Raw genomic sequence first — 14964 nt, forward strand, 5'->3', positions numbered from 1 at the left:
ATTTGTCCTGTGCACTGGACGAGGCAGGGGTAATCCGGAGCTCAAAGACTGTGCTACGCTGTGCTGTGGGCTACTGTAACTCCTGCATTTGTAGCTTCTGAGTGTTTATTTGTGCAACTCTGATGATGTTCTTGTAACTTATTTTTTGCTTGGATAAATTTTGAGTTTGTTACAAAAGCAGAATAGTAATGTAAGTCAGTCTTATGGTAAGATAAGATAATGCTTATATTCATAGTTGAAAATATGAGATCTTCTGTCATTTGAATGGATGGAAAAGCTGATAGGTTGTGTTATCATCTTGCTGGTCCTGCTCTAAAGGAATAAGAGACATGCTGTGCTCATGGATTTGCCTGAGAGCAGAGGAATATGAGGCACAGTAATGTCAGTTTGGGGAAGAGGGGGAGATATTGAACCCAGACTTTCTACTTGTTCTTCTCAGGCTTGACTCCTTCTACCACTTGTCCTGTTCCAGTCCCATTACTTCCTCACACTCCTCTCCACATGTTCTATGCTCCCTTTGCCTCCATGCTTTTGTTCCTCTCTCTCAGTCCTTTCCCCACAGTCCATCATTCTTCAACTCCTCTTCCCATTTCAGTTCCCCTCCAGCTCCCAGTCAATCTGACCCCAGACCATATTGGTGTCCCTTTTACCAGCCTTTTCATTAGGTAGTTTCTGTCCTCTTGTTTTATCACTAGTAACTAGTGATAACTAGTGATAACTAGTACTGCCTCTTTTTTCCTCTTTTCTTTCCTCGACCCCAGTGATTACTACTCTGCATAGTCAGTCCCTCTCTCCCTCCACTCCAAACTCAATCCCTGCTCCTCAGTAGTCTTCTGGGTTTTTTTTCCTTCCATCATTTCTTTTTCTTTAGACTCAAGGTAAATTTTTGCCCTCTCTGCATCCAAACCATGCAGACACCACTCCCACCCTCTTGGAAACTATCAGAGGAGTGTGGGAAATGCTCACTAAGAAGAGAGATGAGTCAGTCTGTCTTTACTGCTGCCCTGGCCCGAAGCAAGCCAGAGCCAAAACCATAGAAGAGGGTGTTCTTTTCCACCTACTTCAGCCTTAGGCTCAAGCGTCCTCAGTACAGAGAAAATCTTCAAGAAAACTCCATACAGAGGTTTAGCAAATCTCTACTGAGTAGATATGAGCTTTGGAGGCTCCCCTGCTTGGACTTGTTGGAGATAGATTTTAATTGGGATGGCAAGAAGCCCATTACTGACATAACAGCTATCTTCCTGACACCTATCAAGGCCATACTTCAAGTGACAGGGAAACTGAAGCTTCTTAAAGAAAAGAGGTTATTACGTTGGGTTTTTTTTTTAACCTGGGCAGAACATGTTTTACTAGCCTCATTCTCAGAAGTAGTTGACCTGAAATTTGTCTTATAATGGTAAATGCCAGGCAGACTTAGCCATAGTGAATACTCTGTGAATGGCACAGAGAAAATAGTTGGGGTGCTTCTCCTTTGCTCAAAAAAAAAAAAAAAAAAAAAAAAAAAAAAAAAAAAAAAAAAAAAAAGAAGAAGACTCAATTAAATTAGGTAGGGAACTAATTCACTGGGACCCAGGTCTTAAGAACATTCCAAAAGAAGAGGGTATTGATAGAGATCACCTGTAAAAAAGGATGATGATAATTACACATAAATAAAAAGTTCTGGAATGGTTTTAAATGTATGTTTCCAGCTTCATCTAGTCCTTAGCTATTCAAGACCAACAGACTCAGTAGTGTGAGGAACAGATAACTCATTTCTGCCATTTGCATGGCATTATCACACAGACAGGAGTAACAGTCATCTCAACGATCCTTAATGGCTGTCCAGCATATTCCTGCGAGCATGTAGCCGACCACAAACGGGAGCTAACACTGCATGGGTAAGCCTGCTTGAGCTGGCATGTAACAATGTTCCAGGGCACAAGAGAGCTACCTGCTGGTTTCTAGTAATTTGGAAAGAGCCTACCAGAAAGAAGAAAATACAGTCAGTTCAGTAGGGAAAGATCATACCACCGGTGTAATGAAACATGATAAGGCAGAGACGATCCTTTACAGCTTTTAGGTGTCCTTGATAGGACCATCTTTTTATACAAATAGTCTTAATCGATGCTCACGAATTAGAAAATTGTTTCATGTGACTAAAAATCCGTTTGTGTATAACTGTGACCTCACACAGGGAAACAAATAGAAAGTCTGTTCCGTTGCTTTCCAGAATCCATTCAGCTTTTGGGTGCATATCCTTGAAGGGCAGGAACACTGCTTTGCCAAGCCTATAGCCCATAATTGAACAGAGCCTTGTTAGCGACCCAGGTCCCACACTGGCTGCCAGAGCTTTGCACAACAGGCCTACAATTCAAATCCAGTGTCTGCTGAAGTCCACTCAAATTCTTTTAGTGGGATGAGGCCTCAAATGGGTCAGTGGTTCTGAAAGAAATCCACAGGCATACGGGCATCAAGAAACATCTTGTGGCCTCCTGAACAGCTCTTCAATTGCTTTACCCCTCCCGAGGCAGGAATATTTTTGTTTCCTTTTCCTCATTCGTTCCAAAGCTGCAGTCCAGTCCTCCAGCAGAAGCCCCAGAGTTGAGTCCCTTGGTAGACATTTGCCATATTCCAGAAATTGTTGCTAAATATAATAAAGCTCATGTAAACTAGGCATATGCAGCTGCTTTATTCTGTTAATTGAAATGCTTAGAGCAAATAACTTCAGTAAATAACTACTTGGGGCAAGGTTCTGCACACTTACTGTAAACATAGTAACCCTCTTTACAACAGGCTACCTCCCGTCAGTGAAATTACTATGGTACTATGAGAAAGGGAGTAGAACTGGGCTTTAATAGCATTAGTGTTCCGTTTTGCTTATGCCTTTTACTTTTCATTCTAGTCATATTTTCTTTATGATTTTACATTTATTCCAATGTAAATTTTTTTTTTTTTAATATATTTCCCTTTATTTTTTTCATGTTCTTCTCTTCCCCCCTGGATTGTTGTATTCTATAGCTTCTCCCTTTTCTCTCATCCTCACCCCTTCAGCCCTCACCAGCAACAATGCTAGTTATTTTAAGGACAAAAACTCGTTTGTTTCCAAAGAAAGGACATTTAAATAGAAGCTCTGCCTAAGCAAGAACTGCAAGATTCATCTCTACTCTTCTCGTCCCTTCTGTGTGATTTCTTCGTATTGTCTCATCCTACCTCTGTTTGTCTTTGTCTTCATTCAGTTCTACATCATTATTCCCCCCTTATTTCCATTTAATTTTCCTCTTCTCAGATGCATCCCTATGCTCATTTCTTTAACTTTTCTACCATATGTTCTCTTTGTGGAAATCACTGGTTTCCCTTCATGCTCTGAGACTTGTGTCTCCATGAAGTTCCTTTTTCCCTTCCAAATTCATTTTACTGTCATCTGTTACTATAAAATTAAAATGCCTCCCACAAACAAATTATTCTTCTTTCTTTCCCCTGAGTTCCAGTCCATTTTCCATTATTAATGTTTTGTCCTACCTTTCTTATCCAATTTTCTTTCCATTGGACTTCCTCTGCCAGCTATTCCTCCTCCTGTCTGACTGGGGAAATCATCCCCTGTAATCCCTCCCGTGGTAGAACTCTGTGCAACAGAAATTTGCTTTCTCCTTCAGGGTGCACTGATTTCTCTGTAACAACTCTTCCCCCTAACTATTAAAATCATAGCATATTTGCACTCACTGACAAACTCATGTGGGATTTGCAGAAGAATGCAAAAGTGGTAGTAGTGTTTCCTTCAGTAGGAGAAAAGGATGTTTAAGGCAGAAGGAGAGCCTATGGCTTTTATTTCTGCCACTCTGCTCGTCCACCTTCACCATCCACCAGGACATCTAGGGGAATTTTATCTGGCTTTCTTTTTATTAGGAGGTATGTACACATATCCCCTAAAATGGTCCCAGACAACTCCCTCACCTTTCTCCATCACCCAGTAGTTTCGCAGACACAACAGCCATTGTTCTATCAAGCTGTAACGTACACTGGGAGTCTTTAAATGCTGTTACTGTAGATCCCAACCACTCAATGAGATTGGTATTCTTTATTTTCTTGTTGGCACTGTGCTGCCTTCTCTAGGATAGGCACTTAATTTAAAAAGCACCAGTTTATTTGCAGTCTTCAGTAAACTATTCTTCCTAAAATGTGAAGTGCACTATACACTTAACTGTTCTGAGAGCTCAGAACTTATTAAAACAAAGTCCATTATCTATTATGTATGTGTATGTATCAGTCCACAGAGTCCAAGATTATGTATTGATGGCATTTTAAAGACAATAGAGTAAAACAGACCAGTGTGGTTATATGATGATGTCAGTGGAGTGGTCTTCATAACTCTACTTGAGTTTTATGGAGCTGGCAGAAATCAAGGGAGTACTTCTGTGGATTTCAAAGGGCTTTGAATCACACCTGAAGTAGAAGTGGTTCTGATTTGATACAAATGCTATTTTCCCGAGAGTTCAGGGATACAAGGCTTCGGTGTTTCGGTCCACCTTTGTTAGTAACCCCCTCTTCCTAAAGACACTATGTAAGAACAAACCCTCTTTCTCAACAGATACTCTGCCATATATTACAGTCTATTCCCATATTCCTGAAGTGCATCACGGTTTGTTTTTTTTTTCTCGAGGAGAGCTCAGCCTAATTTTTCCCTTGTCCAAGCCCCCCAAGCAGGAAAAGACTTTCCATGCCATTCACTGTTGCAACAGTGCCATACCAGAAGGATCCGGCAGAACTTGACAGAATTTCTCTATAATCATATGCAAGCAAATAACCCCTTTGCGTTCTTCCCTCCCTTTTTATTCCTAAAAGGAGTTGGGGAGGTTTACAGTTGCCAGTTGCCATAGCATTTGCTACTTTGAAAGTTCTCTGGGAACACCTGAATTGTCCTTTGTCACATCCCTAATAGCCTTAGTCAGAGGCCTAAAAGTGAAGGAAGGAAAGAGGTGAGGAAGGTCACCCTCTTAGTGCACTTTACTCAAGGGAATCTTTGAGGCTATTATCATTTATGATATTTTGTGCATCTATCAGTTGCTCTTCAGAGATCCATAGGGCAGATAAGCATCCAGCTTCGTTCTGTGTCTCCAAAAATCAGAACTGGTGTGCTGGATAGACTGTGTATGGGTTAAGTAGGGAAATTTCACACCTCTAAAGGCAATTATTTTGCAAACCTGAGTGGCCCCTGTCATAGCACCAGCTGCTTAAAAGCAGTACACACCCTAGCTTTATACTGGATGTGTGCATGCATCTGTGCACAGGTGAGCTCAAGCATAGCACTGACAACAGGAAAGATGATTCTGAGTGCGGAGCATTGTCAAAACTAGGGTCAGCCTATGTGTTTTTTTACCTGTCTGCTAAGTTCATGTGGTCCCTGGTTGCACAGACGAGTATTTTCAAAAAACTATTGCTGCGTGTGCTTCTTACATTCAAGCTATGAATCAATACAGGCTAAATTCATACAGCAGAAAGACCTCTTCCCTTTGTCTATTATTGGACTAAAAGATTTTTTTATAGGACATTTCCATCATAAGGGAATTTTACATCAGGTTTATAAACCCCTGAAAATAAAAGCTTTGTTACTGTAATGCTGAGAATCCCTTAGCTATAGCAGTACTAGCAGGATCCACTCTCATATAGGGTTCAGAATAGTAATGTAGTATAGCACCGTCCTTGGACAACTGCTTGCATTTACAGAAATTGATGGGTTATTGTGCTGCAAACTTTTCACCTAAGAAGTCTGAGGAGTGAAGTGAAGAACAATAGAGATGTCTGGCTGGGAGAATGGCTTCACTACACGCAGGACTGCACAACACTGAAATCTTCCACCATCCCAGTCCCATGCTGTCTCTGACTTGGCAAATGCTTTCATTTAGCCAGGGATCAGTAGCTTTCGGGGGGAGGGGAAAGTTCCATTCTCCAGCTGTTGTGTCATTTCCCTTGATAAGTCCTAAATTGACCGAGTTATCCAGCACCAAAGGAGCTTTCCTGTGGTAGACATTCTTTATTATGTGCCCTTTCAGGGACAAAGGCTTCTGTGTCAGTAAACTGCTATGGAGAGGAAGGACAGATTTATTCTCACAGCATCATAAACATTATCTTCTGAGGGGCTAATGCAAAAGTAAAAAATTGTGCAGCATTACAATCCAAAACCTAATGGCTGATGTTGCTACTCCTTGATTATCAACGTGATAGGAGGCAGAACGAAAAGCTTGGAAGGCTGCTTCTCAGAAGGGCGTATTTTAAGATTATTTTTAAATTAAGGCGTTTTTAAAGATGGCATTTCGTTTGGGCTTGTTCATTTGCTGGGTTATTTTGGACGTTTGGCTGGCAGTTTGGGTTGGGTATTGTGAAAGAGGGAAGGAAGGTTTGTGAATCTCCTTGTTTGGCATTAATTTTAGATAAAGCAGAAGGTCTTGATTTCAAATTAAAAACCCAAGCAGTTCATGCATATATTTAGCCCTCCCCACAGACTGCAAATAAATATATTAACACCAGCCTTCCTTCTGTATGTGATAAAAAAGGGAAAACGAGGAACATGACTTGTCAACATATTTTTACAAGGCACAAATGGCAGTGAGGAGGCCAGGCACTCACTCACTCTGAGGTGAGGTGGCCATTTTCAGGAGTTCAGCAACAAAATATGTCTTTGGAAATCTTTCACCAGCACCTGGAAACACTGCAGCCTAGTTAGCATTTTAGCAATCTGAACATGCTTCATAACACACCTGAGAAGGCAAGTCTGTTTGTGTCTGGGAAGAGAAAGGGATAAGTATTTAAAAAAACCCAAACATTAACATCTTCACAGTGAAAGCTGGTGTAAGCCTAGCTCACTCATATATGACATGAAGAACTGACATGATTAAAAAAAAAATATTTCAACAGATCCTCAAACAGCCACTGGAGAGGTGGATGGGGTGAATCTGGAAGAAATCCGAGAATTTGCCAAAGCTTTTAAAATCCGGCGCCTGTCCCTTGGCCTGACACAGACTCAAGTTGGCCAAGCCCTAAGCGCCACCGAAGGCCCAGCCTATAGCCAGTCTGCCATCTGCAGGTAACAAGTTACATCATAAACTCTCCTCTCCTCTCTTTGTTCTTAATAATTAATTATTCAGCTTACTGCAAGGAGCATGCTTGTGTTTGAGTCTCATGTCTTTAGAATATATTATTTAATCTGGGACTTAAATTAGCCAATAATGTTGCTATCTGGCAGAGAAAATGTTCTTATTGTGTAGCTCTAAAGTAACTTTAGTGGGGTTTTTTTGTTGTTTTTTTTGGGTTTTTTTTTTTTTGTTTGTTTGTTGTTTTTTTTTTTTTCCCCTCATTCTTTTTTAAACAAGTGAGAAACAATGTTCCTGGCATTGAGACTTATTTCAGTAGATGAGCTGGAGACCCTGCTGATGCTGGATAAGCACCAGCTGACCCTCTTCATACTGTGCCATTTTCTACAGATAGGGTTACTGAACAAATATTTCATGGCTGCATCCCTGCTAAGTTAAAACCTGTATTACTGTGGTTAGCACTTCACATATAGGATGTTAATGATGATTTACCTAGGCAACACAGAAGGGGAAAAATTATCCTTCCTGCTATCTTGCAAACCAGCAACTATTCATCTTTTATCACCCAAACGTTTACTAAAAAAACAGACAACCCATGTATGCAAAGCAGAAGCAGAAATCTGCCCTAATCATAAGAAATGATAATACAGTCTTGACAGAGTTAAAGTAGTTAGAAGCAAACACCCTATATGCATGTATGTGTGTTATAGTAATCCCATGTTTATGCATGAGGTAACAAACACACTTAGGTAACAGCTTTTTCCTCTTGGGCAATGCCTTATAGTCCTTCTCCATCAGGGAAAGCCAAGAAACCAACTCTAAGCTCATTTAAGTGGATTTTGTTCTTGGTGATCCATGAAATGCTCTGTCTTTTTATCTGCTCTTTATACTTTTAATGTATTCCCCATAGAACGGAAGTGTACTTTTCCTGCAGTTTAAGACTAAGGTTATAAATAACATCAGTATGGGGTAGTGAGCTTGCAGCTCACATTTTGCTCAATGATTTTCCATAAAACCCATTGATTGTTGTTAAATACAAAAAGCTCCATAGGATCCTCTCACATCTATGGTCTCCCCTACTGTTTTTTCTTATAAGATACCTCCCTGTAGAAAATAACCTTTATTCAGTCTATACAAGGATACTACTGCTGGGAAATTTGTTTCAAGACTTGTATATCGTTATACCAAACAACATGTACTGCAGCATCAACACTAACAAGCAATGCCAATGATATGAATGCTATTCCTCCCTGTTGCTAAAGATTAATATTTTTTTTTTTTTCTTCCCTGTGGTCAATGGGTAAAGAATGCCTAAAACGGGTGGAGTTTTTAGCAATTGCCCATTTTTTGTAGCCTTAAGTTGCTGTTTAACATACTATACTTTAAAGTATAAATTGCAGTTTCCTTTGCTTTTGTCTGCTGTCTGCTCATTTCCTCCATCTACCTCACACCTGAGAAAACCACTGGGCATGGTTTGACTTTTGCTAAGAGAAAGGGTTCCCCACTAACCAACTGTCATGAAAACCCCAATAAAGATGAAGTTGGAGCACAGACATAGCTAACAGAAGCCCAGAATGTGGAGACCTTTTACAGAGGGCTCCTTAGAGGTGCAAATTGCTCAGAACATGAGAACCAGGTCACAAAGCTGGTCCCAAATACTTGCAAGGTTATAAGATTTTTTTTATTTCCTTTGACCACCTCAGATGTATATAATTTTGTGGTGTAATAACCTGCTATGACTCTGCATTTCTTGTTAAGCACCAAGACAAGCTGCTTCAGTGGCAGCATGCTGTTCCTCAGAAATAGTAGGTTTAACTTCTCTTAATGGTAACAAAGGAGTTTCGGTACAAACTCCAGGGTAATGGAAAGGACAGTAAGGTAAGCAAGTTAAATGACCAACTTGGAGACAGAAGTAGAATCTCCTGGTGGCTTCTGCAGGTCCTATCAGCAATATACCACCTTGCTGATATGTTCTGCATGCAAATGGCGGCATTTTCTTAACTTGAGACAGTGCGTGCTAAAGCATACACTTCAGCCTGAAATATCACTGGACACCAAGGAAGGACACCTTGCAGTCAATGCCACAGTAGGATCCCAGGCACCAGTCACAAATCCTCTGGAGTGTTATTATCTGAAATTATTCCTTGTCTTATTCTTTGCTTGTGAGAAATGCTTTGTTTCTTGCTGGAATATTTTCTGCAGCCACCACGTGCTGAATAGAGACACTAAAAATTGCCAAGTCCAGTCACCGAGTTGTTTTACACAAAGGCATTGATTCGGTGGGTGTCATTGCCAGAGCACGTCGTGATTAGCGGCGGCGGTGGCGGTGCTTCAGCACCGGGTGGGCTGGAGAGTGCAGCAGCGTCACACAATAATTGTTGCCTTTCCGCAACGTTGAAATACCGCAATGTGCGGGGTGGACATAGGTGAAGTGGGGGAATACGAATGGGTGGCATCAGAGGACTTGGGTTAACGTGTAGCAAGCGAGGATGAACTCTGTAAATGAAAGAAACAAGTATTTATAAGACTTGAAATGTGAACTCAGCTCTTCTGCTTGTTTGTGAAAGGATTAAAGCTTTGTGTGGCTGCTTTTCCAGATGTTTTATAATACTTGTAAAATCTGGTTTGGCAAAAGACTTTTGATGGCAAAATGATACATAGAAGACCTCATTTACAGGAAATGATATCATTCTGGTACAGTTTGCAGAAATCCCACAATAAACCCAGCTTGGTGCCACAGCGCATTAGTAGACTATTATGCTGGGTTTCATCTGGAAAACATGAGTCTGTCTTTGCACATTGTGGGAGCAGTCAAGATAATTGCAAAGTGTCCAGCTGTTTCAGCTGAACACCACTGTAGCTATGGGAATCTTTTTCCGACCCAGAAAAGGGATATAGCGTTAACTTGCAAACAGTGAAAATTGCTGAAAAATGAAAGGAAAGGAAACCTGATATTCAGAGGATAGTAACTGTCATTGGTTTGTATTATTAAAGCTGTGGTGTTTGGACAACATGGGATGGGAGGGGAAACAAAAGGATTAATCACAAAGACAAGGTGATAAAGAGCAATTACCTTTGATGTCATTTCCTGTAATTAGACTTAGCCTTAAGGGTTTTGAAGATCGTCAGAAATACGAAAATGCGACTCATAACCTGTATTATTTAGTGTACTTAGAATTTTGTTGTAGTGCTCGTCTTGTGTTAGCTTAAATATCTAGCTATATATATATATTTATTGATAGATACCTATCTGATAGTTCTCGTAATCCATTGTAAATTGCCTCTGCCAGTCAATTAATCAGGCAGGCAGGAAGTCCCACCCTGGCAGAGCATCAGTGTAAGACTCTTCTTTCTCAATTTTCCCTCAGACACACCATCCTGAGAAGCCACTTTTTCCTACCACAGGAAGCCCAAGAGAACACTATAGCTAGCAGTCTGACAGCCAAACTGAACCCTGGCCTTTTGTATCCTGCCAGGTTTGAAAAGCTGGACATCACCCCTAAAAGTGCCCAGAAGATAAAGCCGGTGCTTGAGCGGTGGATGGCTGAGGCTGAGGCCCGCCATCGAGCAGGTATGCAGAACCTTACCGAGTTTATTGGAAGCGAACCATCCAAAAAGCGCAAGAGGCGTACCTCATTCACGCCACAAGCCCTTGAAATCTTGAATGCCCACTTTGAGAAGAACACGCACCCCTCTGGGCAAGAAATGACAGAGATTGCAGAGAAACTGAACTATGACCGGGAAGTAGTTAGAGTTTGGTTCTGCAATAAGAGGCAAGCACTGAAGAACACAATTAAACGTTTGAAACAACACGAGCCTGCGACAGCAGTTCCTATGGAGCCTTTAACAGACTCTCTGGAAGAAAACTCCTAAAAACAAAACAAAACAAAACCACACACAAAAAAAGAACCCCACACCAACAGAAACATAACCATTTGAACTCTGTGAAAATACCTGTTCATCACCCTTGTAAGTAAAAGACTGAGAAAACTACGAGAAGGACAGAACAGTTTATAAATGTCCTTGGGTTTTCCTATTTAAAAAACAAAACAAAAAAAAATACACAACACTTAGTGTGTGTGTGTGTCGTAGAATTAGTTCCCCCAAAAAAAGAAAAAGCCAGTTTTTTTAAATGGACTTAAAGTAAACCAAATAACTGATTACTTTTTTTCTGTATATTATGAAAATGTGAACACATTTTAAGGAAAAACAAAACAAACAAAAAAAAAAAAACAAAAATAAGAAAAAAAACTTTTATCTGTTTAAAAAGAGAATACAAGCCTGCCACCTGGAGGAGTGATTGTAGCCTTTCAGGTATCAAGTGCTGATTCACTATGAAAACTATTAACCAAAGTCAGAAACATGGCATTGCAAACTAGATTGTTAGTCTACTCTTTTATGAGTGTGAAATTGTGTTATGAATTTTTACATTTGTATTTTGCAAAGAGGAAAACAACAGGATTAATTTCTCTCATCCTTGTTCGCACCCCCAGCAGGTGTGTACAAACAGGTGTTAAAGCCATTCCATAGCAGTCACCTCCTTTTCATTTAGTCAACAGTTTTGCAATCTCCAAGTGTTTGGGTGCCAAAAATAATTTATTTTTATTGTGATTTGCAGGGTTTGGTATTTCTCTTCTAAGGGTGTATGTCTTGGTTTGCATTTCTTTTTTTTTTTTTCCTGATTGTTTTTGCTGCATTCCCCCTTCCAGCTCATTCTCCACCCCTTCCCCAAACCCACATAACCCAGTGCTGTTTGAAGATTTTTAAAAAGAAAAGTGAAATAAGAACACTTTTATGTTGATATGCTGAAATACAATAGAGGACAAAGAAGGATTAGGGTTATGTCTGATGAACTGTCAGCCCATGCCGAACATTGTGCTTCTTGTGGAATGTGTAGCTTGGGATTTCTCTGTCCTTTGGCCATGAACCTGGAGAGGTTATCAAAACTCATTTTGTAGTATAAATATAAACTGCACACTTGGTTCTGTACTGCATCGATATTACGGTTCTGTTTGAAGCAATTTCTCTCCAAAGTCTGCTAGCCAAAGAAATTTGAGATTCTGATGACAAGAAATGGACGGGCCGAGAAGTGATGAGGATGTTTTGATCATTATGTCACTATGGACTGTTTCAGTGGTAGTGCTTTGTTCCTTCTGCTTTTTTTTTTTTTTTTTTACGCCATCCTGGTATTGATGCTTGCCCTGTTGACCTCTTCAGTAGGAGGCTGTGTTTCTGCAGGTGTTTGCTGTGACCACTGGCCAGGCTGAGCGATCAGGATATAGGGAAACCCATTGAATATCCTTTGGGAGTAATAAGATGGGTCACCTGCAGTATGTTTCAGGTGAATTGATTTTCCTTTAAAGGCAACTTACCTCTGTGGCTTCCTTTTTGATTGGACAAGCATCTTCTAAAATACTGTGGTCATTGGATCTATAAGTGTACCGAGACTCAGAGGTAGAGAAGGGTGTTGCAGGTTCTCAGTGGGGTATGACCCATGGAGGTCACCTGCGATTTTCATCTTCTGCTGAGTTCTGCTCCAGGCTTTGGGGTTCAGCCCCCTATTAGGGTAGAAGCTGCATCTTGATCAGGACTTTCTAATAGATAACAGTGGGGATTTGGTTCAGCTCACTGTAGAGGTGGTAGAGCAAAATTCTGCTGGTCTATACTCCTGATCACATTCACTGACCTCAGGATGGTTGTAACGGATTTTAGCTGGTCTGCCCAGGATGTTGAAGGAGGTTCCTGAAGTGGTGGACTCTTCAAATAACACCTATCTTACAGAGTTTTCAAGAACTCAAGGCTATATCCAAAACTTAGTGAAAGAAAAGGACTTCCATTGATTTCACTAGGCTTTGAATCTGGCCCTCGCTATTTTATTAATGGGATTTGCCTTGTAGAATGGGGTATTTGCTGCATGCTTGGTGGGGTTTTAAGGCTTCAGAGGCCATCATCTGTGCCAGAAACTGCCTCTAAATGTGAGCACTCTCAAAGGTCAGGATTGGAGAGCACTGAGGGTCCAGTACTCCGGGCTGGGCTCACATCCAACAAATGCATTTTAGGCTTTAAGCTTCAGCAGGGTATGTTTAAGGATATTTTCAGTATTGCTTTTATGAGGAGGAGAGTGAGAATTGTTATTGACTCTTTTCCAACTGTTGATACATAAATATCTACTGGGGGAGAAAACACCTCAGTAACCACAGGCAAATTGTGAGGGACAAAATAGACGCTTTATCCAATCTGAACACGTGAAATAAAGAGTCTCACAGCAACATCTGCCCCTCAGGGTTTTTTCTTTTCCCTCGATATCCATAGATACCTGTATCCACAGATATATCTCTGTTATCTATACCAAACAGCCCTCAACTTGTGCCCACAGTTCAATTTACATAACGATCAGGAGACCACCCAGAAGCGAACAGAGAAGCAGGGAAGAACAGATCCTATTTGGAAGCGGACACGCCTGAAGTCCTGCCCATGTCTCCAGTACGCTGCTAACTGTCCAGTCATTAATGCCACATACATGATTACCTGTTCGGCCACCACCCTCCAGACCGTGCACTCCCCACCCCCCACCCCATCATCATCAACAGCCTAGGAACAAAACCATCAGCCATTCTTTGCCTAAAAACTGAATTTCCAGTTCTCCCAGGGACTGCTCTAAATTTTGTGAAGAAAAATCCCCCCAAGAAGAAAAGTTAACTAAACAGTGTATGAAAGATACTAAATGTTTAAAAATATGCTGGCAGCAGTTATGTAAGCTCTTTTCTGTTCCAAAGTACATATTGGAAGGATATAACTAGGACAGTGAAAATGTAAAATAAATATAAATCGCCAGCTTGGAAGAAAAAATGATGTTCATCCCACAGTCTTAAAACCATTCATGTGCAGTGATTTTTTTTACAGTTTTCTAATTTTGTATTATGTTTTGTAAATTATTTATAAAGTGTTGTAATGCTTCTTATATTAATTTTTTTATAAACAAATTTTTGCTATGAGGCATAAATGGTGCCTGAACAGATTCTTAGGAAGATAAATTATGTGTGAGTCATACATCTTTGGGGGGCCAAAAATATTTTGGTTTATTTTGTTACTGGCAACATATCTGGTTTCCATTTGTAAACAATTTTCATGTATTGATTACATTTGAATACATTTTAATTTTGCATGTGACTAAAAGATAGATTGCTACCAGCAAATGAAACAAAAGTCTCTTCAGTCATATGTGAAGGTTTAATGGTTTTCCAATTTATTGATCATTGAATTTTTTAATATATATATATATAATTATTATTTGAATAACGAACCAAGGGTTCACTTACTGTTCTGATTTTGTCTTTTTATGTTTTTCACTAAAAAGCTATTTTGGACAGTTGAAGAAATCAAATGCATTCAAATGGTTCCGGTTTCTTTACGTTATTACTGAAATAAAAAAAAAAAAAGAAATGCAAACCAAGACATACACCCTTAGAAGAGAAATACCAAACCCTGCAAATCACAATAAAAATAAATTATTTTTGGCACCCAAACACTTGGAGATTGCAAAACTGTTGACTAAATGAAAAGGAGGTGACTGCTATGGAATGGCTTTAACACCTGTTTGTACACACCTGCTGGGGGTGCGAACAAGGATGAGAGAAATTAATCCTGTTGTTTTCCTCTTTGCAAAATACAAATGTAAAAATTCATAACACAATTTCACACTCATAAAAGAGTAGACTAACAATCTAGTTTGCAATGCCATGTTTCTGACTTTGGTTAATAGTTTTCATAGTGAATCAGCACTTGATACCTGAAAGGCTACAATCACTCCTCCAGGTGGCAGGCTTGTATTCTCTTTTTAAACAGATAAAAGTTTTTTTTCTTATTTTTGTTTTTTTTTTTTTTTTTTTTGTTTTTCCTT

General features: G+C 40.0%; 1 protein-coding gene across 6 annotated transcripts in view; it reads left to right on the forward strand.

Moving 5' to 3' along the window:
* The window catches only part of POU6F2 (POU class 6 homeobox 2), a 317306-nt gene that overhangs the window by 298928 nt on the left and 3414 nt on the right, over positions 1–14964 (forward strand). For 3 of the 6 annotated variants that reach the window (XM_026843960.1, XM_026843962.1, XM_026843963.1), the window contains exons 9-10: positions 6889–7057; positions 10433–14300. In XM_026843960.1, the coding sequence (XP_026699761.1) occupies positions 6889–7057; positions 10433–10937 (674 nt within the window). In that variant the 3' untranslated portion in view covers positions 10938–14300. Of the gene's footprint in view, positions 1–6888; positions 7058–10432; positions 14301–14964 lie in introns of those variants that run through there. The other 3 variants (XR_003397925.1, XM_026843964.1, XM_026843961.1) reach the window with 3 other exon arrangements.

The sequence above is a fragment of the Athene cunicularia genome (genome assembly GCF_003259725.1).
Source record: "Athene cunicularia isolate RWA chromosome 2 unlocalized genomic scaffold, athCun1 chr2_part2, whole genome shotgun sequence".
NCBI classification, from domain to species: Eukaryota; Metazoa; Chordata; class Aves; order Strigiformes; family Strigidae; genus Athene; species Athene cunicularia.